Genomic DNA, 19,372 nt, shown 5'->3' with positions numbered 1-19,372 from the left:
GTCCCTAGAGATGGAGCAAGATAAAGATCACACACCCCTGAATTCCCCTAATATACTTCGAGCTCACTTGGTTGTCTCTCTATCTTGGTCATGGGAGACCCCAGCACGCTGAACTTCTGCAGAATAAAACTCTCTTCTGTATACATACTATGTGAGTCTGGGGTACCATTCTTCAGTGAATCATGTACCCTTACAATCGTAACCTGCATTCTAACGCCATAAAATGTGAGGGAAAACTTTTCCTGCATTTCCTGTCGTTCACTACAGAAAACAAAAGAAAGGCACTGTGGGTACTGTCACCTCTAAACTCGTAACCTTCTCCTGCTGCTTTTACCTTAATGGAAGGAAGACCCAATGCCCAATGCCTTCCTTGGCAGATTAGAATTTTCCTTTTATTATCTTATCATGCCTTAAATTCCAATTGTTTCTTCCCAGTCATTCAGCACTTTCTAATCTTCTACAACAAGTGAACGGATAATACACACACAAAGAAGAGCTGGCATTCCTAAGGCCCATTGTTCTTGAGTCATTAATGCGTGGTTACTGAAGTCTAGGAACAAACACAAAGTATTTCCTCTGAGAAAACAGAAATGAAGGCAGATGGAGCCTCTGAGAGAATCTCTTCACATTTTCAAGACAATATTTTCCCAATTTGTCCTGAGGGTCTCTAATCCCTTGGTGCCAAGTGCTTCTTTGTGAAGAGTTAGTCACAATACCAACATCCTCTGCCATTAACATAAGAATGACTAAATCTAAAACAATAACATTCTAATTTCAACAATATAAGAAGATTGTGAGATATTTCTGGCCCTTGAGACTAGTGCTTAAGGTCAGTCAGCCAACCTACCACATAATTTTGAGATGCCAAACCTGAGTAGAAATTAACTCTTTTCATTCCAGACAAATCTGCCACGTTCTGTGTCCATGGAACGACAAGAGAACTCATAAAAACAGCGATACATTGTTTTCCTTTCTTCAGATCCATCATGGTGCAGTCTCCCCATAGTAAGATTCCAGCCATCGAAACTGAGCTGATGTGTTACTAATCTGTCTACTTTAATGAATCCCATTTCATTTCACTCTCCCACTCCCAGAAACAAAAGCGACACCAAGCTCTTGGCTGTAAAAGAGGAACTTAGCTGGAAACTCCACTTGCAGGAAGACATGGTGTGTCTGTAGGTGGCCTTGTAGAACACTAGAACACCAAAGAACAAATGACATCATTCACAGGGACACCCCAAATTCCCCACCAGTGTGGAAAACATGTGCTTTCCTCCCATGATGAAAAAGCTCATGAGAATAGAGTCTATGTAAGCATGCCTTTTCCAATGAATGGTGTGTACTTGAAACACTCTGTTGTGGTTGTTTACTCCCTTTTCATCTACTGACCTCTCAGTAGCATGTGACCTCTATACTGATGTCCTTCTCATCACTGAGTACTGCCATCCTAGGACCATCCCTCCTTCCACAAAGCCTACCTTAGGTATCCTCTTCATGCCAGTGCTCGCCATTATCATTCAAGCAACACGCCCTTCATCTTCCCCACAGGAAGTATGGAGCTACCTCCTCTCTATTAACCGCACATAGACCTAACTATCTAATTACACCGTATTTTGTAAGCAGCCCTTCTAAACAGTAATCCTCATTTCAGGCTGCTTTTAGGAAGACCTCACTGCTGTGTAAGTTGAAAGAGGAGCGCATCACACACACAAAGGCATAAAGACTGCGTGAGCTGGGAGCTCAGAGGCCTTATGTCATGTTAACTCAAGCCAAATCTTAAAAAGTAGGACAGTGCCTCCTCCTCTAGAGACCAGGAGAAGCACTCATAGGAATGCGGGGCAGACCCATGCTCCAGGCGACAGGCAAGCCCTGGGAAGTCTGCTGGCTGCTAATAGTTGTTGCAGGCACCTCAAGGCCTCTTCAATAGCTAAATAAATATCTTTGAGCACAATTTTTCATCTGTCCAGACAGGCTTTTAAAGGAACTAGGTCCAGAAATCTTTAGTAGGTCAAAAGCTTCAAGGGTGAATTTATGCCACCTTGAAAGAACACACACAGAACACTGAGAGAATGCTGCTGTGTCCTTAAAACTCAAGTGAGTTTTCTACTTCATGTTGTTATTCTGGCATTTCTGTCTTGGTCACTCAAACCCCAGTCCACAAACAAACCCAGAGCCAAGCTCACTGCACTCCAGTATATCGTCTGCTCAGAGCGGATTGTATGACAAAGTACAAAGGTCAAGCTGTTCAACCAAAATCCACAGCACTGGTGTCTCCATTAAACCAGGTAGCTTAATCCAGAAGAATTTCCCTAGATACAGCAAATTTGACAAAGCTCAGCAACTTTGCATAATTTCAGAAACATACTAGATATAACTTAGACATCAGTGTTCATTTTCCTTTAAAAGTCTTACACTGTATTATTCATTCATTCATTTATTTGTGTGTGTGTGTGTGTGTGTGTGTGTGTGTGCACGTGTGCAGACGTGTTCATGCCACAGCAGGATGCATATGTGAAAAGACCACAGTTTGTAGGAGTTCATTTTCTTGCCCTTCCCCATGCGGGTGCTGGGACAGAGCTGGGCTTCTCGGATGTGACAGTGAGTTTTCTCCTTACTTGCTGAGCCATTATGCAGAGTCTCATGCTATCTTTCAGAAGGTACATATCTCCACCCCACATCCACTCTCCATTTCCGTGAACCACTAACTAGTTTCCACACCACACTACTAGTGGTTTGTCCCACTGGATACCTTTCCTCTGAAATTTTCACTGCACACTTACTCCATCCAAGCTGAACATAATGGGTGCCAGCTGGCTCTGTATATGCACCTAATGCTCCCTGGGTAGGTTGTTCATGTAAGTTACCAAGTTCTCCCTGGAATGGTTTCACTGAATTTACTGCTAGAAGCTTTGAAATCATCATCATCATCATCATCATCATCATCGTCATCGTCATCATCATCATCATCATGCCACTACTCCACCACCACAAGTATAGACACACTTGTTTATGGAGAATGAAACTATCAACACACACACACACACACACACACACACACAAACACACACACACACACACTAAAAGCCTACTAAATTTTACTTATACTTTTTGGCTAAAAAAATCTATTAATTTCAAGTAAAATTTATTTGGTCTTTATTTGGTCTAACATGTAGCTTTTTCTTGTGGTAAAACCTTTTATAATTAACAACAATAAGTAATCCTATAGCAGTCAAGGAGGCTTCTATTTGAGAAAGTGTCCCTCAGACCTCATCAGTACCCCCTTCTCAGTGCCCCTCAGACCTTCACCAGCATCCCCTCCTCAGTGTCCCGCAGACCCTCACCACTACCTTCCTCAGTGTCCTTTAGACCTCACCAGCATCTTGTTCCAGGAGCTTTATGTCTGAGTATCCCTTTAGCAGAGACTCTTGTACATATACCACTAATGATACTATTGCCTACACCTGAACCTGTCCTATCCACACTTGTCCTCAAGCCCTCAGTCCCTTTGGTAGTGTGATGTCACCCTTCCAATGGCTCTTTAGCAGCCTTGGGATCTTGAGTTCACTGTCCATTTGGCTTCGTATTATTTATTATCTCTAAGGGTGACTTCCACGAAGAGCCAAACTTCCTGCTCTCTACCAATTATCTCTCTGCCAACTTTTTCTCCACAAACATTGGCTGTGGCTGTTTTATTTCATTTCTGACTCTGTGATAAGTTATTGCAGAAAGTAACTTAAGAGAGGTGGGTTCTTTTCTTTTATAATTCCAGGTTACAGCTGGAATAATAATGGTGGGGTGAGGCAGGTGTCACAGTGGTAGGATCTTGAAGCATCCAGTCACAGTCAAGAGCAGAGAGAAATGGAAGTACAAGGGGTGTCTACTCTTATAGAGTGTGGGATATGCTGCTACCCTGCACTCTTCAAGATGGTGTCTATTCTTATAGAGTGCAGGGTGTGCTGCTCCTGCCTACCTTCAGTCTGAGTCTTCTTACACAAGCAAAGGACAATACCCAGAAGCAGGTCCATAGGCCTGTTAACATGACTCAGATCATGCTTCTCTGAGACTCTCTTCCAGACAGTCCTTGGCTGTGAAAATTGAAAAACTAACCATCACAAAGACCCGTTAGCAAAAAAGTCTGCTGTTTGTTCCCATCCTGAAGTCCCATGACTTGGTTCCATTGCAGGGTCATTCACTCCTTTGTCTCCCACTCTAAGAGTCATGCCTGACTTTAAGCTCCTTAAAAAGAAATATTTATTTTTATGTTGTTTTTAAACACCTATGATAATGCTCTGCTCAGGAATGTGTCCAGAAAATGTGCTTTAGTGACAGAGAGCTCATGCCCAGATTCAGTTAGTTTCTTTGCCAGAGAGAAGTCCCCAACTGCTCTTCACTACTTTTCCCACAAGGCACAGGTGCAGTTGTAAAAATCATGGGCCAGGATATTGCTGGTCAGCTCCTAGTTCCCAGGGCAAAGACTCACAATCATACTGTGTGGCCTTATGGGGGATTTTTTTTTCCTCTTAAAGTTGCAGTCAGGGTAAATACTGGAGGATTTCTTTTTCTATTCATATCATGTTGTATTTGTAGCTCAAACATTCATTAAAGATGCAACTGAAATGCTAATGATAATTACACCCAGAAAGGTAATAAAGAGAAGCCCAAGGCTCACATAAATGCCAATGTTTAATAATTATGCATACTTTTAGCTTCCCCCCTACATTTATCTTAATTTCTGATAATTAGTTTAGTAAATCTGAATTTTCAACCTAAGTGTATTTAATTTTAAGATTTGGGTTGGTTTTTTTTTTTTTTTGGTTTGCCTATTAGATTTAGAATCAATATATACATCTTATAAACGTGAATAAGCAGTTATAATTACATGGAACACATGCCTACGTAGAGGATTTAGTCACATGACTTTGAACAGGGTGACAGGAAGGAGGCAACTAAATGATCATCACCAACCAGGAGTGATTCAACCAAATAGAAACAAGCCAAGTATTAATCAAAAGATGGCTCTTTCTCAAGTGAAGTAAACCCACAAAGACAGTGTGGGAGGGAAGGGCGGCTAAGCCTTGTTGGCAGACAGAGCTGACACTCCTGCAAGTAGGCAACCTTCCCGGAGCCCAAGGCCAGATGTGCCCGGTGGCCCATCCTTAGATCCAGCATAAGCTGTGCCCAAGGCAGGATGGACTATCCAGTTAGAACTGAAGCCCAGGCTCAGGACAGCTGTGCAGAAAGCTCTACCTAAGGCAAAGAGGTAAGCACAGGCACCAGAACTCACTGCCTCCTGCCTGTCCATTTTTGACAGTGTCTCCTGATGTGTGTGAAACTCGCCCAAACCAGAAAATATTGTACCCAAGTGTCTACTATCGGGAGAGACACAGCAGAGCAAGAGAAGAGCATCAAGTGGGTCTGAGAAGGTCGGTGCACAATAGCTTTTCTTTAATTTTAGAACAGTAATTTGAGTTCAAAACTCTGGAATTATTTCCAATTACTCTAGCTCAAAACCTTAACAGTAGTATAAATTTATTACATCCTTTTCCACATAGAATTTCCCCAGGAGAAGAGAGAGTAATTAATTTTACTAATATTTTAGTTTAACTTTATTGTCTACGCTCATAAATGGAAATCCCTAAGTCAATGAGGACAATATCTAATTCTCAGAGAAAGAGGAAAGGACTTGCCTGTAGAGGCTTGTTCTTTGGAGAAAAGAAGCTCATAGCATTCTCTGTATGTACTCTGTGAATGGGGAGGCTGCTAGAAATGTCTTAATGTTCCTGGCATTTCCACAGTAAATCTGAGCACTGGCATTCAGTTTTCCACCTCACAGAGACAGGTGCTTACAGAGAGGAGGGATGTGTGCATGTTTCCCTGAAAAGTTATGCTATTTTCCAGGCATTCAAATATAGAGGTATAGCATGGGTGATTAATAAATTAAAAGCATCCTGGGTACTCGCGAAAGAGAGTGTCTTAGTTATTTCTGTGGTGAAAAGTGTCCTGCAAGTGCCTCAGTGGCTTACAGTTCTACTGGGATCAGAGTGGGACAGATTTGGTGCTGGGGAAACTTCTTGGCATGAGCAGGGAAGAGAACAATCATATAATAAAATGGAAATGGGACCTCGTGATAAGATAACAAGTGATCTGGTAATAAGAAGCATTCTTCTTCTTTTTTCCCATTTGCAATAAGTTGGGTATTTCTTATTTACATTTCAAATGTTATTCCCTTTCCAGGTTTCCTGTCTATCAGCCCCCTAAGCCCTCCCCCTCCCCTTCTATATAGATATTACCCTCCCCTTCCACCCCCATTATCCACCCCCAACAATCCCTTACACTGGGGGTCCAACCTTGGCAGGACCAAGAGCTTCCCTTTCCACTGGTGCCCCAACAAGGCTATTCACTGCTACATATGCAGTTGGAGCCCAGAGTCAGTCCATGTATAGTCTTTGGGTAGTGGTTTAGTCCCTGGATGCTGTAAGGCTTCTTCTAGTGAGGCTCCTGGTCCTGACATTCTATGTCTTTCTCCAGCAGCACTAGCAGCTTGGGGCCGAGGCAATGATATTCGGGTTTAAACCAAAGCAGGGCTACGGTCATGTGGAAGACCCTAGGCAGAGGAAACAGTGACAGCTGTACACTTGTGACAAGTGGTTCAGAATTCTGTCCTTTGTCTTTGACATCCCATCCCTGGTTTTTTTTTTTTTTTTTTTTGCATTCCATTCGCTCTAAGGAAACCTACAATAATGAGCAGAACTGGGAGAAATCCTAATTGTCGTCCTTGGCTCCTTTCCAACGTAAATCTCTTCTTGTGTTTGGTTCTAGGGCCCTTGGCTGTGACCTTTTCAAAACTAACTCTCTTTCATGCAAAGGATTTTTTTCTCTCCTGTAAACAGCATTGCTAGGACATTTTGCCAAATGCTGGTATCTCACTTATTATTTTTTTACTTCAACGTGCAATCACCAGCCTGTATTTTGTGAATAGCCTAGGATTAGCAGGGGATAAGGATGCAGGACCCTGAGTGAAAATAGGCAAGCCAAGTCAGAAATGCAAGGCTAATCCCCTGAATTTAAATTTTTCTTGTTATGTCAGCATTCCTGGTACTAATGCCTTAAAGATAGAATCACCACATTAAGTTAGTTTAAGCAATGGGCTGGCATAATGCCAGTCATGGAGAAAAAATAATAAGTACCTCTACCCAACTAACAAACGGGGCTGAATCTTAGTGTTCCCAGGTCATGTTTGTTAGTTTAAAAGGCTCAGCACCCTAGTTCTCACCCAACAGTTCAAAGGATAAAGTACAGCATTCTTGAGCTGTGTGCTGATACAAAGTCTGAAATGCTTACAACACAGACACAGGAACCACAGGTCTTGAACTTTTCCTGACCATAGAGTATCTTGGACACAGTGGGTGGGAGAGCCAGCAGCCTGATTCTAGCTTCCCCGAGTCTTCCCACTGCTCCATTCACATGACTAATCAGAAGACACTGATGGGCTAAGAGGGGGAAGTGATTGGGGCTGACAGACCCTGAGACCCTGACTCTATAAAGAAACTCGGCCAGATGAGATTCGTACACATCTTTCTTTTAAACTGCACATGATGAATCCTTATTCTTCGCAAATCACATAATTGATATGATATAATTGGCAGACTGAATTTTTCTCCTCTCATATATTTTCTCTTGGCCCACAAATAGAGGTCATACAAGGTCTGTTGTTTAAGATTTAGCTAAAGAAAATAGCAAGATTCTAATTGCCTCCAGTAATAACTTAATTATACACATGACTTGAGAAAGAAAGAAAAATAATATTTCAGGGGTGAAATCACATTACAATGGATCCTAGGAGAAGGTAATTTATTCCACTGACTTTGGTTTTATTTGCAGAGTTTCTTGGAATAAGAGCAGGTAAAGTTTGGTAATGTTTTATTTATGCAGACATGTTCATAGCAGCAGTGCACTTTGCATTGGGATTTGACAAGTATAACATGGTTATTTTTCCTTTTTTAGGAAAAAATTAAGATATTTTAAGATGAGTGACAAAAATGACTATTGTAAAAATAGACACACAAAATACAACCAGACAGACAGACACCTACACTTATACAGTCAAACAGATGCAGATACACACCCCCCACACGTACACACATATACATACAAGCTTATGTACACACACACATGTATACACACATACACATACTCGCATGTATACACACACATACACACATATACACACACGCTCATGTACACACACACACATATACACACATACACATACTCACATGTACACACACATACACACATACACACATAAACACACACACACACACACACACACACACACACACACACACACACACACACAGGAGAAGCCATGATCTAAATTTTAGATGCTTTCCAAATCAGGAGTCTCAGGAATTGTAATAAGTATCCATCTGAAATTAAAGGGCTTTTAATGTCAGAAAAGCTTTCTTAAATGTTTGATTACTTTAAAACATATTGAAAATTTCATTTGAAACTTCTTTCATGCCTATTAGTGTTTCCCTGCATGTATGTCTGTCCACCCTGTTCATACACTGGCCCAGGGAGAACAGAAGCTAGGAAGCCCCTGGTATTTGAGTTAAAGATAGTTGTGAGCCACCATGTAGGTGCTGGGAACTGAACTTGGCATCCATTGTAAGAGCAACAAGTGCCCTGAACTCCTGAGTCACCTCTCAAGCCTAGTTAATTGTTTAAAAATATGTTCAGACTTTATTCTGAAGTGTGTTATCAGAAACAACCATGCTGCTTTCCTTGATCTTAAACAAAGGTTTCTTAATGATCCTCCTCCGTGTATCTGCTCCCAGACACCATCAATTCATTCTAGCTGTCTAACTGAAAACTTAAGGAGAAGTCGACCGACGCTGGGAGAACTTCTGGTCAGTCCTAGCATAAGTTAGACAGCCCACTGGGTCTGCCTCTGTTTCTTCACCATCTTTCATCCAGCTCACAAGGGTACCAAGACCCTGAAGTGTGACCATCCTTGCAAGGGTGATTCCTATTAGCAATGAATTCTTTTCAGATGTTTTGCATTCTCTCCTCTCCTTTCTATAAAGCACACCTCGGATGGGAGCTACACCGTATGTTGTCTATCTACACAAGTTTGATTGCTCCATTCCAACATCTCTTGTCAAATGACCATGGGCATTTGTAACAGTTTCCTCACTGTTTCCAGAAACAGTTTTCTACTTTTAGACAGCTCTGTGAAGAGAGGGATACAAAGCAGGTATGTAATCAAATGTTACTGGCAATAAATTGCAGAGAAACTTGTTTCAAAAGAATTATTGGTATGACTATAATTTCATCAGTTTCAAAGACTAGAAAATTATATAGTCATTAGTATTAACTCAAAGTTAATAATAATATATTAAATACTAGTGATATAAAATTAGTTTTAACATTTAAATTTCTACTGAATATTTTCTATATATAGTGTCTTCAACTTTTGTCAGAGTTGGCTGAAATTGGATTCTGGTTATATTGTCCTCCTCACATAAATACATAGTATAAAATGAAAACAGATATTTGTAGCATTTCTGAAGTTTCTGAAGATTCCCTCCAAATTGCAAGATATTATTCATCTAGTAAATGACTGTTTACAAAGCCTAAGTGGGCAACACCAACAGCACTTTTAAAATAAAATATTCGAACACAGTTCTGTCCAAAGATACACTAATTTAACACTTATATTCTGGAGGACAAGAATGGGAAACCTCACACTCAGTATTACTGGTCTAAGCAGCATGTGGACAGCTCAGGGGTACACAGTGTTCATAACAGAGGCTGGAAGGAAAGCCACATGATACAGCACAGCTACGCACTGTCAAGTACCTTGGATTCATCAGGTCATTTATTCTAGAACTAATTTTTGTCACTGCACATTCAGAAATATTTTTGCAAAGTTTCTCCAACACCCACATTCATTTACCAGACTCCAGACAGGAAGTGGTCCTCTGCTCAGGTAGCTAGGTTTACAAGAACTAACACCAATATATGTGTTCCCTTTGTGTATAGTGATCAGTAGATCATCGACTTTTAACAAAGCTTTTGTAATGTCAGACCTCTTGTTAGTATTTAAATTTTCAGAAACTAATTTTTGAAGGGGAATATATGATCACCGCATTTACAGAGGGAAAAATTTTTATAAAAAAGATTTCAGCAATTGATGTAAATCCTCTCGTTCAATTTTGTTTTTAGTCCCATTTATAGAAACTAATGCCTAATATAATCCTACTTTCAAAAACATAAAAGAAACAATAGTTAGAAGAAAAGAAAAAATTATTTTGTGGATGACACCAATGTTTAAATTGTGATTTTACTAAAATTGATTTCATTGACTTTTTTTGTGGATTGTTCTTATTGAACCAACAACCTATGGTAGTTGCATTTAAATGGAGGAGAAAGTTTCTTAAAAGCTGGTATGGGCATCCTACCTTAAACAGCTCAGCTATTCTCACAGGGTGGGTTGTGTAAAGGGAAAGCCATAAATGCCAACCAAAATGTTTTAGATTTTAGTAGTTACCCTACATGTCATTGCCTAAAATTAATTGCTCTTCATAACTGCAGACGGACTATGGACCTACGCTGAAATGTGAGGGCGTTGAGGAGATGCCTCTGCTGAGTTCACAAATGTTCTTAGAGGGCATTTTTTGCCCTAAAATTTACAAATTAGGGATTATTGTCCTGAACGTTTTTGTTATCAGTCACAACTGCAATGATACAACCCAAGTATTCAAGGTATTAGATATGTTATAGGAGTCAAAGTACCTGGGGAGCGGAGTAGCCATACTAAACTCCGTTATTTTATCATTTAACTAAACCGTAAAGATGATGCAGTAAGCACTGTACAGGCAGAGGGCGTAAGCAAGCATGGACGTCCACCCAGTCACTGACCCAGAGAAAATTATGTACAAATACCAAGGCACATGGCAGACCTGTCCCAGTGTTCAGTCATAGCTAATCCATCAAGTCACCTTTGTTATCAATCTAAAAGTCATTATAGAACTACTTGATCTTTCTGGTATGCCATGAAGTTACATAGCTTAAAGGTAAATAATTTGTGAGTAAGAAAATATCTTTCCACAAAATTATGAAATAATTGACTTTTAAAAACTGCATCACTCTTTATTTTCCTACGCAGCTTAGAACCCAACTGTGCTGTCACTTTTGTATGCACTTTCAATATTTACAAAAATGAACGGATCACTGAGAAAAATGAGCAGGCAGAAATCACCCAGGGAACATTAGGTTCTATGGTTTATTCCTACATTAAGACAAGAAGCAAGTGATATGCATGTGTTAGCAAAATAACATCTTATTGAATATATTTATTTTTAAATTTATACTTTCCAGCAGTGAACAGCCCTATAGAGCTGTACTTCCTGTATCACTTAATGCTTAGATTGTCCTTACTTCACCGATGGTTCTAGAAGAGTGTCTGAGATGCTTCTCTCTCTCTGAGTAATAGGATCAGGGCACCAAGAAGGTGTTTAACCTTATGGTCTGTGAAATGAACAACTGATCTTGTTTTCCTCCCTGTATTGGCTGCTAAAAATCTCAGGGGTGAATATTTTACGAAGCTCTGAAAAAAAATATAAATCACAGAGGCGTTTTACAATGTAGGTTCACCTCTGACTACACCTCACTCTCACTTTCTTTATCTTGGCTCCTATTGCTTCTGTTTGTTTTAGAAGAATGAATACTACTTTCTAAGCCACTTAAAATCCCTTCCATAATAAAAGTGTTAATAATACATGGTGTTTGAGTTTTCTGCCTTTCCACTTTACAAAGGCATTTTCAAAACATTGTCTCCGCCAAGCGAAGGGCTCACCATTGCTGTAGTTTTTAGAACCCTGCATAGAAATCTCTGAAAGGTGACAGAGTCCAGTGGATCTAATAGTGGAGATCATTGCATCTGATACTTGGAACAAAATGGAGGACACAGATTGAACTGCAGAGAAGGAAATGTAGCTGCTGTGTGCACTGGACAGCAGCCAGCTACTTCAGAAGGAACTCTGAGCTGATATTGCCAGGATACTTATCTCATAGTGTGCTGCAAGCAAAATGTATTGTACCCACTGCCTTAAACCAGGCATTGACTCCCGGGCTTTCTAAGCAGTCCCAGATGACACTGAATTGGAAGCTGTCTTCAAAAGTGCTCACTCCTGAGTGCTGTCTGCCAACTACATTCCAAGAAGCAAGAGAAGCCATTACAAATGCGTTATGCCATCATGTCATAGAGTTATGCACTTCTAAGAAGACACCTAGAGCAAATCTCTATGAAAAAAAGTGGTTGTTAATCTTATAGGGCAGTTTGGTTGGATCAACAAACACCTACATGGCTAGTGGAGCACATATCTGGGTGTAATTGTGAGGACATTTTTAGAGATGATTAGATCATGAGGGCTCTGATATAATCAGTGATTCAATTCATTGACGATTTATACCATTATGCCATTCTGAAGAGATGGTGAGATTTAGGAAGTGGGCCTACTTGATGAATATGAGTCCCTGGGTGTGTCCTGGTAGGATACATCATACATGGATCCCATTTTGACTCATTTCCTCTCTTTCTTGAATTCCACAATGGGAAATGCTTTGCTCTATCCAGACACCCCTACAGTGACAGACTAATCAACCTCTGAAACTAAAAACTCAGGTAATCCCTCCAAACACTGTTTTTGTGTTTTTGTTTTTGCTTTTATTTGTCACAGAGATGAGTAATATAGAAAATTGGTTCCAATAGTTGGATCATCACCGTGTTTCAAAAGCTGTATAAACTGCTTTATAAGAGAGATTTAGAAGAGTTTGGAGAAATAGACTAAATAAATCCTGGATTCTGGGAGACTGAGGACTCAAATTGTTGGTAGTACTGTGGTCAGTGAAGATTTGTGCGGATGGGGATAGAGAGCTAGCCCAGTGGCTAGAAGATTCCCTGCAACTCAAACCTGAGTATGGTTTCCAGCACACATGGGCCATCTCACAACCCCCTATAACTCCAGTTTAATAAATCTAATGCTCTGACCTCTGTGGACACTCTCACTCACAGTTTAAAGACTTTGGAAAGTAAGTTTATTCAGATAGGGCTCTGCATAGTAGTGAAAACTTTAAGAAATAGACAAAAATCCATATTACAACAAGGAACAGAAATTGTCTCATTTTTCCATGTCCTAAGGTTTTTAAATGAGATTGAATTTAAATATAGAACTCCAGAAAATATAAATTTGAATATAATTTAGGATTTGGTATAGTTACTGCTCTCTTCTTTTAGCCATGTTGACAATTGGGTTCAAAAAGCAGACACAAAGTGAATGACAAGCATTGTGCTCAGAAAATGGGTGGTTGGAATCTTTGGACAAAGGATAAATGCCTGACAAAGAGATTAGTTACACCAGGAAGAACCTCTGTCCTTTTCTTGGGAGGACAAAAAAGATGACTCAAGACCTGGCCAGACCCCATCTTTTTTACAGGGTACAAAGTTGTCACTTCACCCAATAGTCTTTCCCTTGAGTACACAGTTTGTCTTGAATGCCTTCCTGACAAGAGGCTGCTTTTCAATGAATGTTCTAGGTTCAACACTCAGTTATTCAGAAACTTATGTGGCTTTAAAACAATTGGGACTAGGGTGATGTTCACATTTACAATTGTTTTGACATTGACTCCATGACATTGGCGTTGCAGATGTGAAACATGCCAGAGCTGTAGGGGTCATGGAGGCTTTCACACAGATTTCAAAGCAAGACCTGGGAACCTAATCTATGTATGACAGGACTTGTGCCCATTTAGATGGCTTTTAATATGGATATGCAAATAAAATCAAGATGAATCATAAATGGATATGGTGACTTCAGAAATTCAATGCCTTCCAAAAATGACCACAGGACACAGTGCATAGTTACAAGAGAAGCCACATATTCTCCAATTCAATGACTATGAGCAAGAGCTGTCTGTGGCCACTGGGGTTTAGGCTATGGCGCCATATGTACATCAGACACAAAACTAAAAGGCATAGTGTTTCTCTGTGGTGTTCAAATCTAACTTTGAACTAATCCTTTTTTTGTTGTTTTCCTGCCTATCCCATTTGAAATGGAAATACCCTCTCTGACAAGCATATAATTGTATTGTACTTTATAGGGATTCTCACCTAAGAATTTTCCTTAAGTATCATAGAAGACTTTGGATTCTGTCTTAGTAAGGGTTACTATTGCTATGTTGAGACACCATGACCAAAGCCAGATGGGGAGAAGAGGGGTTATTTTGCTTATAGTTCCACATCATAATTCATCATTGCTTATAAGCAATTCAATATTGCTCCACATAGTTAGAAACTCCACATGATTAGAGGTTTCAATTTATTATCATTATATTGCAGATAAACATAAAATATTAATTCTTTATTGAACACATTTGCTGATTTTTCTACATTAATATCAACTATACATAGTACACTTTTAATTTTCTGAGTTTAACTCAAGGGCTTGAGTAGTTTTTTCAAGTTAGAAATTAGTCGTAAGACAATTATCCACTTTGCTGGGACAAATTCCGAATTAGAATATAGATATCCTGGTTTGTCATTCTTCTCTATTGTTCAATCGTTTAAATAAAGAATTTAAAAGGCATCAACAGCACCAATAAATTGCACCAACAAACTCCCCTATGTGGTGCCTGGTATAAAAGAGCCCCCCTGGGGTTGGGGATTTAGCTCAGTGGTAGAGTGCTTGCCTAGGAAGCTCAAGGCCCTGGGTTCGGTCCCCAGCTCTGAAAAAAAGAACCAAAAAAAAGAGCCCCCCTTTGTCAACCTACTTTCAAAAATGAGGTTTTAAAAATCCAAGTCCCCTAACCACAGGATTACCCACTGAGAACAAGCCTTGTTGACAGGTGTGTGGATGATGTATGACACACAGAATACATGCAATTCTTGCAGCAGTTGCTCAGTTTTCTCTGTGAGTGAAGGATTGGCAAGTCACTTGGCAAAGAGCACATTCTTCTAAATTACCCAGATAAGCCCGAGTATCTATGTTCAGACACTTATTTTTGCTCATTAAGAAGAAATGTAACTAAAGTAGGATTAATATTTTATGGCATTTATTTAGTTCTTGAGTTGACTGACAAGCCTATTAATGTATTCCATGAGCTTTATTAATGTAATTGGAAAATGTCCCACATGCCAATCAGCTTATAATAAGTAATTATGTTCATAAATACTGTAAAATTATTAGCTTTTAATTTGATCTCATGACATACCTTCAAAACAGTTTCATGGAGTTTTCTATTTCTAAAGGAACAAAACATACCATCAAGCATTCGGCAAGCACGTTCTTCACTGCTCAGAGGGTTCATGAACATCAAATGACCTTCAGAAGCTAGCACTGTCTGAGAAATCATGCAATCTCTTTAAAAGTGCTTAACGGTGTAACACAGCCTCCGCAGTTAAAAAGTGGAAAATAAACACCAGTGGATATAAGTAGGTGCTAAGAAAGGACATGTATCCCTCTGTCCAGTTTACACACATGGGTGTGACACAGGGGAGAGAGGATGAATTTGGGACACACTGAGATGTATTGAGAATATAGCATGGCAACCTACAGGTGGAAGGACAAGCCAATGTCACCTCATGACTGATTCATACATTGTCATCCAAATATTTCCTCCCAGAATACAAAAGAGCCTGCTACGCTTTTCTTTCCTGGAGATTCTGACAGAAAGGCAACGAAGAGGACAGATTAGACAGAGTCCAGAGATGAGATATGCCTATGCTTTCCAATTTGTATCCACTTTGAAGCCGACCAAACCCCACCCTCTAGATTGCTTGTATAATCTCCATGAAAAGATGGACTCTGGGCTGTAGCTGTAGGTCAGTGGTAAAGCAATTGCTAGAACAATGACCACCTGCCTCAGGCATCCATCTCACAACACCGGGTGGAATCCTGTGAAAACCTGACTTTGAAGACCACACATCACTGCAGAAGGCAACAATCTAGAATCTAGCGATTTGGTTTTCATTATAAACTGTCTCCTTAAAGCAAATTGTAGAGTTAAGAATTTTAACCTCATCATGTCTGAAATATTTAATAGCCATTTAAGTTTTGTTTGCATTTAGGTTCTTATGGTATATGAGGGAATAGAGGTCATCTACAAAGGTTACAGACGGACACCGTGCTGAGGCATTAGCCCATAAACCGAATTCAGATCCAGCCTTGACTTACAGAGGGAGAAGCATGAAGACAGCAACACCGAGTGTCCCATTTAGCTCTACCAGGTACCAAGTCCCAGGGTGGGATATGCCATCATCCATTTTGTTACTAATTTTGCTAGTGATTACCACAGCATTGTTTTGAGATTCAGAGAGTGAAACATTTTCATGCAGATAACACATAAATTTATAGGACAAGTGCATCATGTAAGGTACAAATTATGCATTTTTTACCCTCCTCGGATTAAAGTCCTGTTTTCTTGAAGGGTGCTTGCACTGGCAAAACCCAGGCTCTTACTGCTAAGTATGAGGGTGAAACCACAACGTTTTTGCAGATTATTAGTTGACCAGCGTGGTTATCTCCTGAAGCTCAATCAGACACAAGGCAGCACTGTGAAGAGCTTTCCAATTACTCTGTATTTATACTTAACTTGAGTTATTCTAGAAGGTTACGCCTTGCATTTTCGCTCAAATGCGAGTGGAGAGAAAATGTGCAGGAAGGTTGGGGAGGTGGCTTTTAGAGTTACCACTCACAATTCAATTCACAACCCTTTTACTTTTCAACGTATCTGCTCTGGGTTTTTAAGTACTTATTTTAATGTATCAATTATGGATTCTCCAAGATTTATTTCAGAGATGACTCAAGGGAAGATATGAAATATATCATATACAAAAATCATAATGTGGTGTTAATGGCCATTGCCTGTTCTTGTAAGTGGGGATTCCTGGATTTAAATCGTCATTACCCTTTAATGGAACCTAGAAGATAATTCACAGGATAATGACAACACATTCTTGAATACTGGTAGCTGCTTCTGAGTCAATACCAATGTTAAATATTTCACGCGGAAATTCCACAAGGTAGCCCTTCCGGAACGGGGGTCTTTTACTATCTCAGTATTTCATTTCAAGCTCCTCCGTCCCGCAGAGTTACTCACCTTGCACAGTGAGATGAACCTGCATCGTCCGTGGTGTGTGTTGGGTCTGCACAGAACAGGTGTACGGGCCATCATCTGTCACATCAACGTTCTGTATCTGGAGGCTGTAGTCCCTTTTATTCAATGTGGAAATGGAAACTCGAGGGTCCACTGACCACTTGTCACCTCCAGCAAAAATGATACTTGACCTGTTGAGCCAGGCGCCCTTTGATGCTCCGTCTTCCAAGTAACACCTAGACGTCAAGGGAGGGATGGAGGGAGGGACGGAGGGAACGAGGGAAGAAGGGACGGAGGGAACGAGGGAGGGAAGGAAGAATGAAAGACTGTTAATCAAAATGAGAAGGAATAACAGTATCTTTGTTCTATGTGTATACCAAGCACTCTTCATATTTCTCTGTTTATATAATGATTACTAAATATAAATAAAGGCCACACAACACTCTTCTACATGAAATCACGTTTCTTTGACACTATAAGAAGTACAGGAGGTCTGAGAGAGTCATCTTTGAGCTGGTCTAGCTCTGGATGAAATGTACCAGCTATACCAAGCAAAAGAGCATCACATAGCTAATAATTCTAAGAAAACCTGGCAAGTGTCATGCTTGTAAAAATGAACATTGACCTTCAATTTACAAGATATAAGCTATTTTTACCAAAACACTGCTGTCATCGGTGTAAGGCTGGCATTAGAACTTTAGTGGCAAAGCTGTGTTGTCTTTTCAATAAAGTATCTACTAGGTTTATTTCTTTCTATGAGACATTCATCTATTGAGAAACTGCTACCATGCCCCTGTTTACGGCTCGGGGAGTGCATGATCCTTGCTCTCTAGAAGCTGCTGTCTAGTGACAAGGAGTATACAGAGGAGAGAATGAAACACTGAAATCAGACACAGGTGCATGAGAAACCCACGGTTCTCGGGCCCGGAATGCGTATTGAGGGTATCATAAGGTGAAACCTGAAGCCAGATTCAAAGTTGGATTCTAGAACAAAATTCAGAAACACAGTCCTATGCACAATAGAAGGCAGCAGGATGAGACAGAAGCAGAAGGCCTGGGTTACAAGCTGGTGATTTTTGCTGAGGCCTGAAATTTGACGTTTCATTTTGAAAAAAAAAGTTCTGTTACAAATTAAAGGCTAGTTTTCTTAAATGAGTACAAAGCGCATGGCTAGAGAAGGAGAACTCGTACATCTCAACAGTCTGACAGCATTTCCACAGAATGCCTTGGGGGATTGAACACGGAATCTGAGATTGCTACAAAATTGCAAGATGAAGGCAACTGGCAGCCACTACCACGTTTATGAAACTAATCAGGGGGTGGACAAGAAACAAAGTTCTGGAAGAATCCAATGTGCAGTCAGCTTCCCCGTCTGCAGAATCCAAAGCAGAAGGGGTTGTAAAGGTCATTTTTAATTGAAAAGCTTTTCCTTATGTATTCAATGGAGAAAATAAAACCTCCTTAATGCTATAATTCAACAACTGCAGTTTGTTATCAGTTCCTAATAAGATACAGAAAGAAGCCAGAGGGGACAGTTTTCTCATCAAACAAGATCATATCATGCTGATCTCATATTGAACTCTCTACATTTAGTATGTGGGTCTATCAGTGGTCCTTGTGTGGCTTCTGCATTTCTGGTATTTACCTGTTAGGGTGGTTAACATAGCTCTAGAGGCTAAGATTTGCTACACCGTTTATCCCTAGAAAACAGATCAAGAAGTGTAGGTTAAATGACTTCCCCAGGACCCTCCAGTAGTGGGTGGGTGACAGGATTGCATTTGCAATCAGGGCTTTTTTTTTTTAAATCCACATATGATGGCATGATGTAGATCAAAGACTTTTCAAGATGGTTTCTGAAGTGGAAAGATGATTAAATGTTGCAGATGTTACCGCGAGTAATTTCTTATTTACGGAATGTGACCGATTGCTCAACCTGTTTATTCTAAAGGAAGCAGAAAATTAATTATGAATGGGTATTTTGCCATGGAAGTCTGATTTGGCAACTCTGCTGGGTAGCTCCCTTTCTCTAGAGACTGATGAAGCTTTGCTTGCCTCTGAGGTCAAGAGAACTCCCCAGAGTAGTTGGCACATCCAGTCTTAAACCTCATCTGTTGTTCTGGTGAAGCAGAGGCCACCATGGAGAAACAGACTGACCTTTGACAAGGAAAACGGAGACATATTCTCCATACTCTTGTGTGTCCTTGGCTGGGAG

General features: G+C 40.2%; 1 protein-coding gene across 3 annotated transcripts in view; it reads right to left on the bottom strand.

Annotated features, from left to right (window-relative positions):
* Nucleotides 1-19,372, bottom strand: part of Negr1 (neuronal growth regulator 1) — a 732,375-nt gene that overhangs the window by 416,411 nt on the left and 296,592 nt on the right. For all 3 annotated transcript variants that reach the window (XM_063282428.1, XM_039103007.2, NM_021682.2), the window contains exon 2: nt 17,164-17,396. In XM_063282428.1, coding sequence (XP_063138498.1) covers nt 17,164-17,396 — 233 coding nt within the window. The remainder of the gene's footprint in view (nt 1-17,163; nt 17,397-19,372) is intronic.

The sequence above is a fragment of the Rattus norvegicus genome, chromosome 2 (assembly GCF_036323735.1).
Source record: "Rattus norvegicus strain BN/NHsdMcwi chromosome 2, GRCr8, whole genome shotgun sequence".
Classification (NCBI taxonomy): Eukaryota; Metazoa; Chordata; class Mammalia; order Rodentia; family Muridae; genus Rattus; species Rattus norvegicus.
The sequence above is the reverse complement of the archived record's forward strand: the minus strand, read 5'-3'. Positions and strand labels throughout refer to the sequence as shown.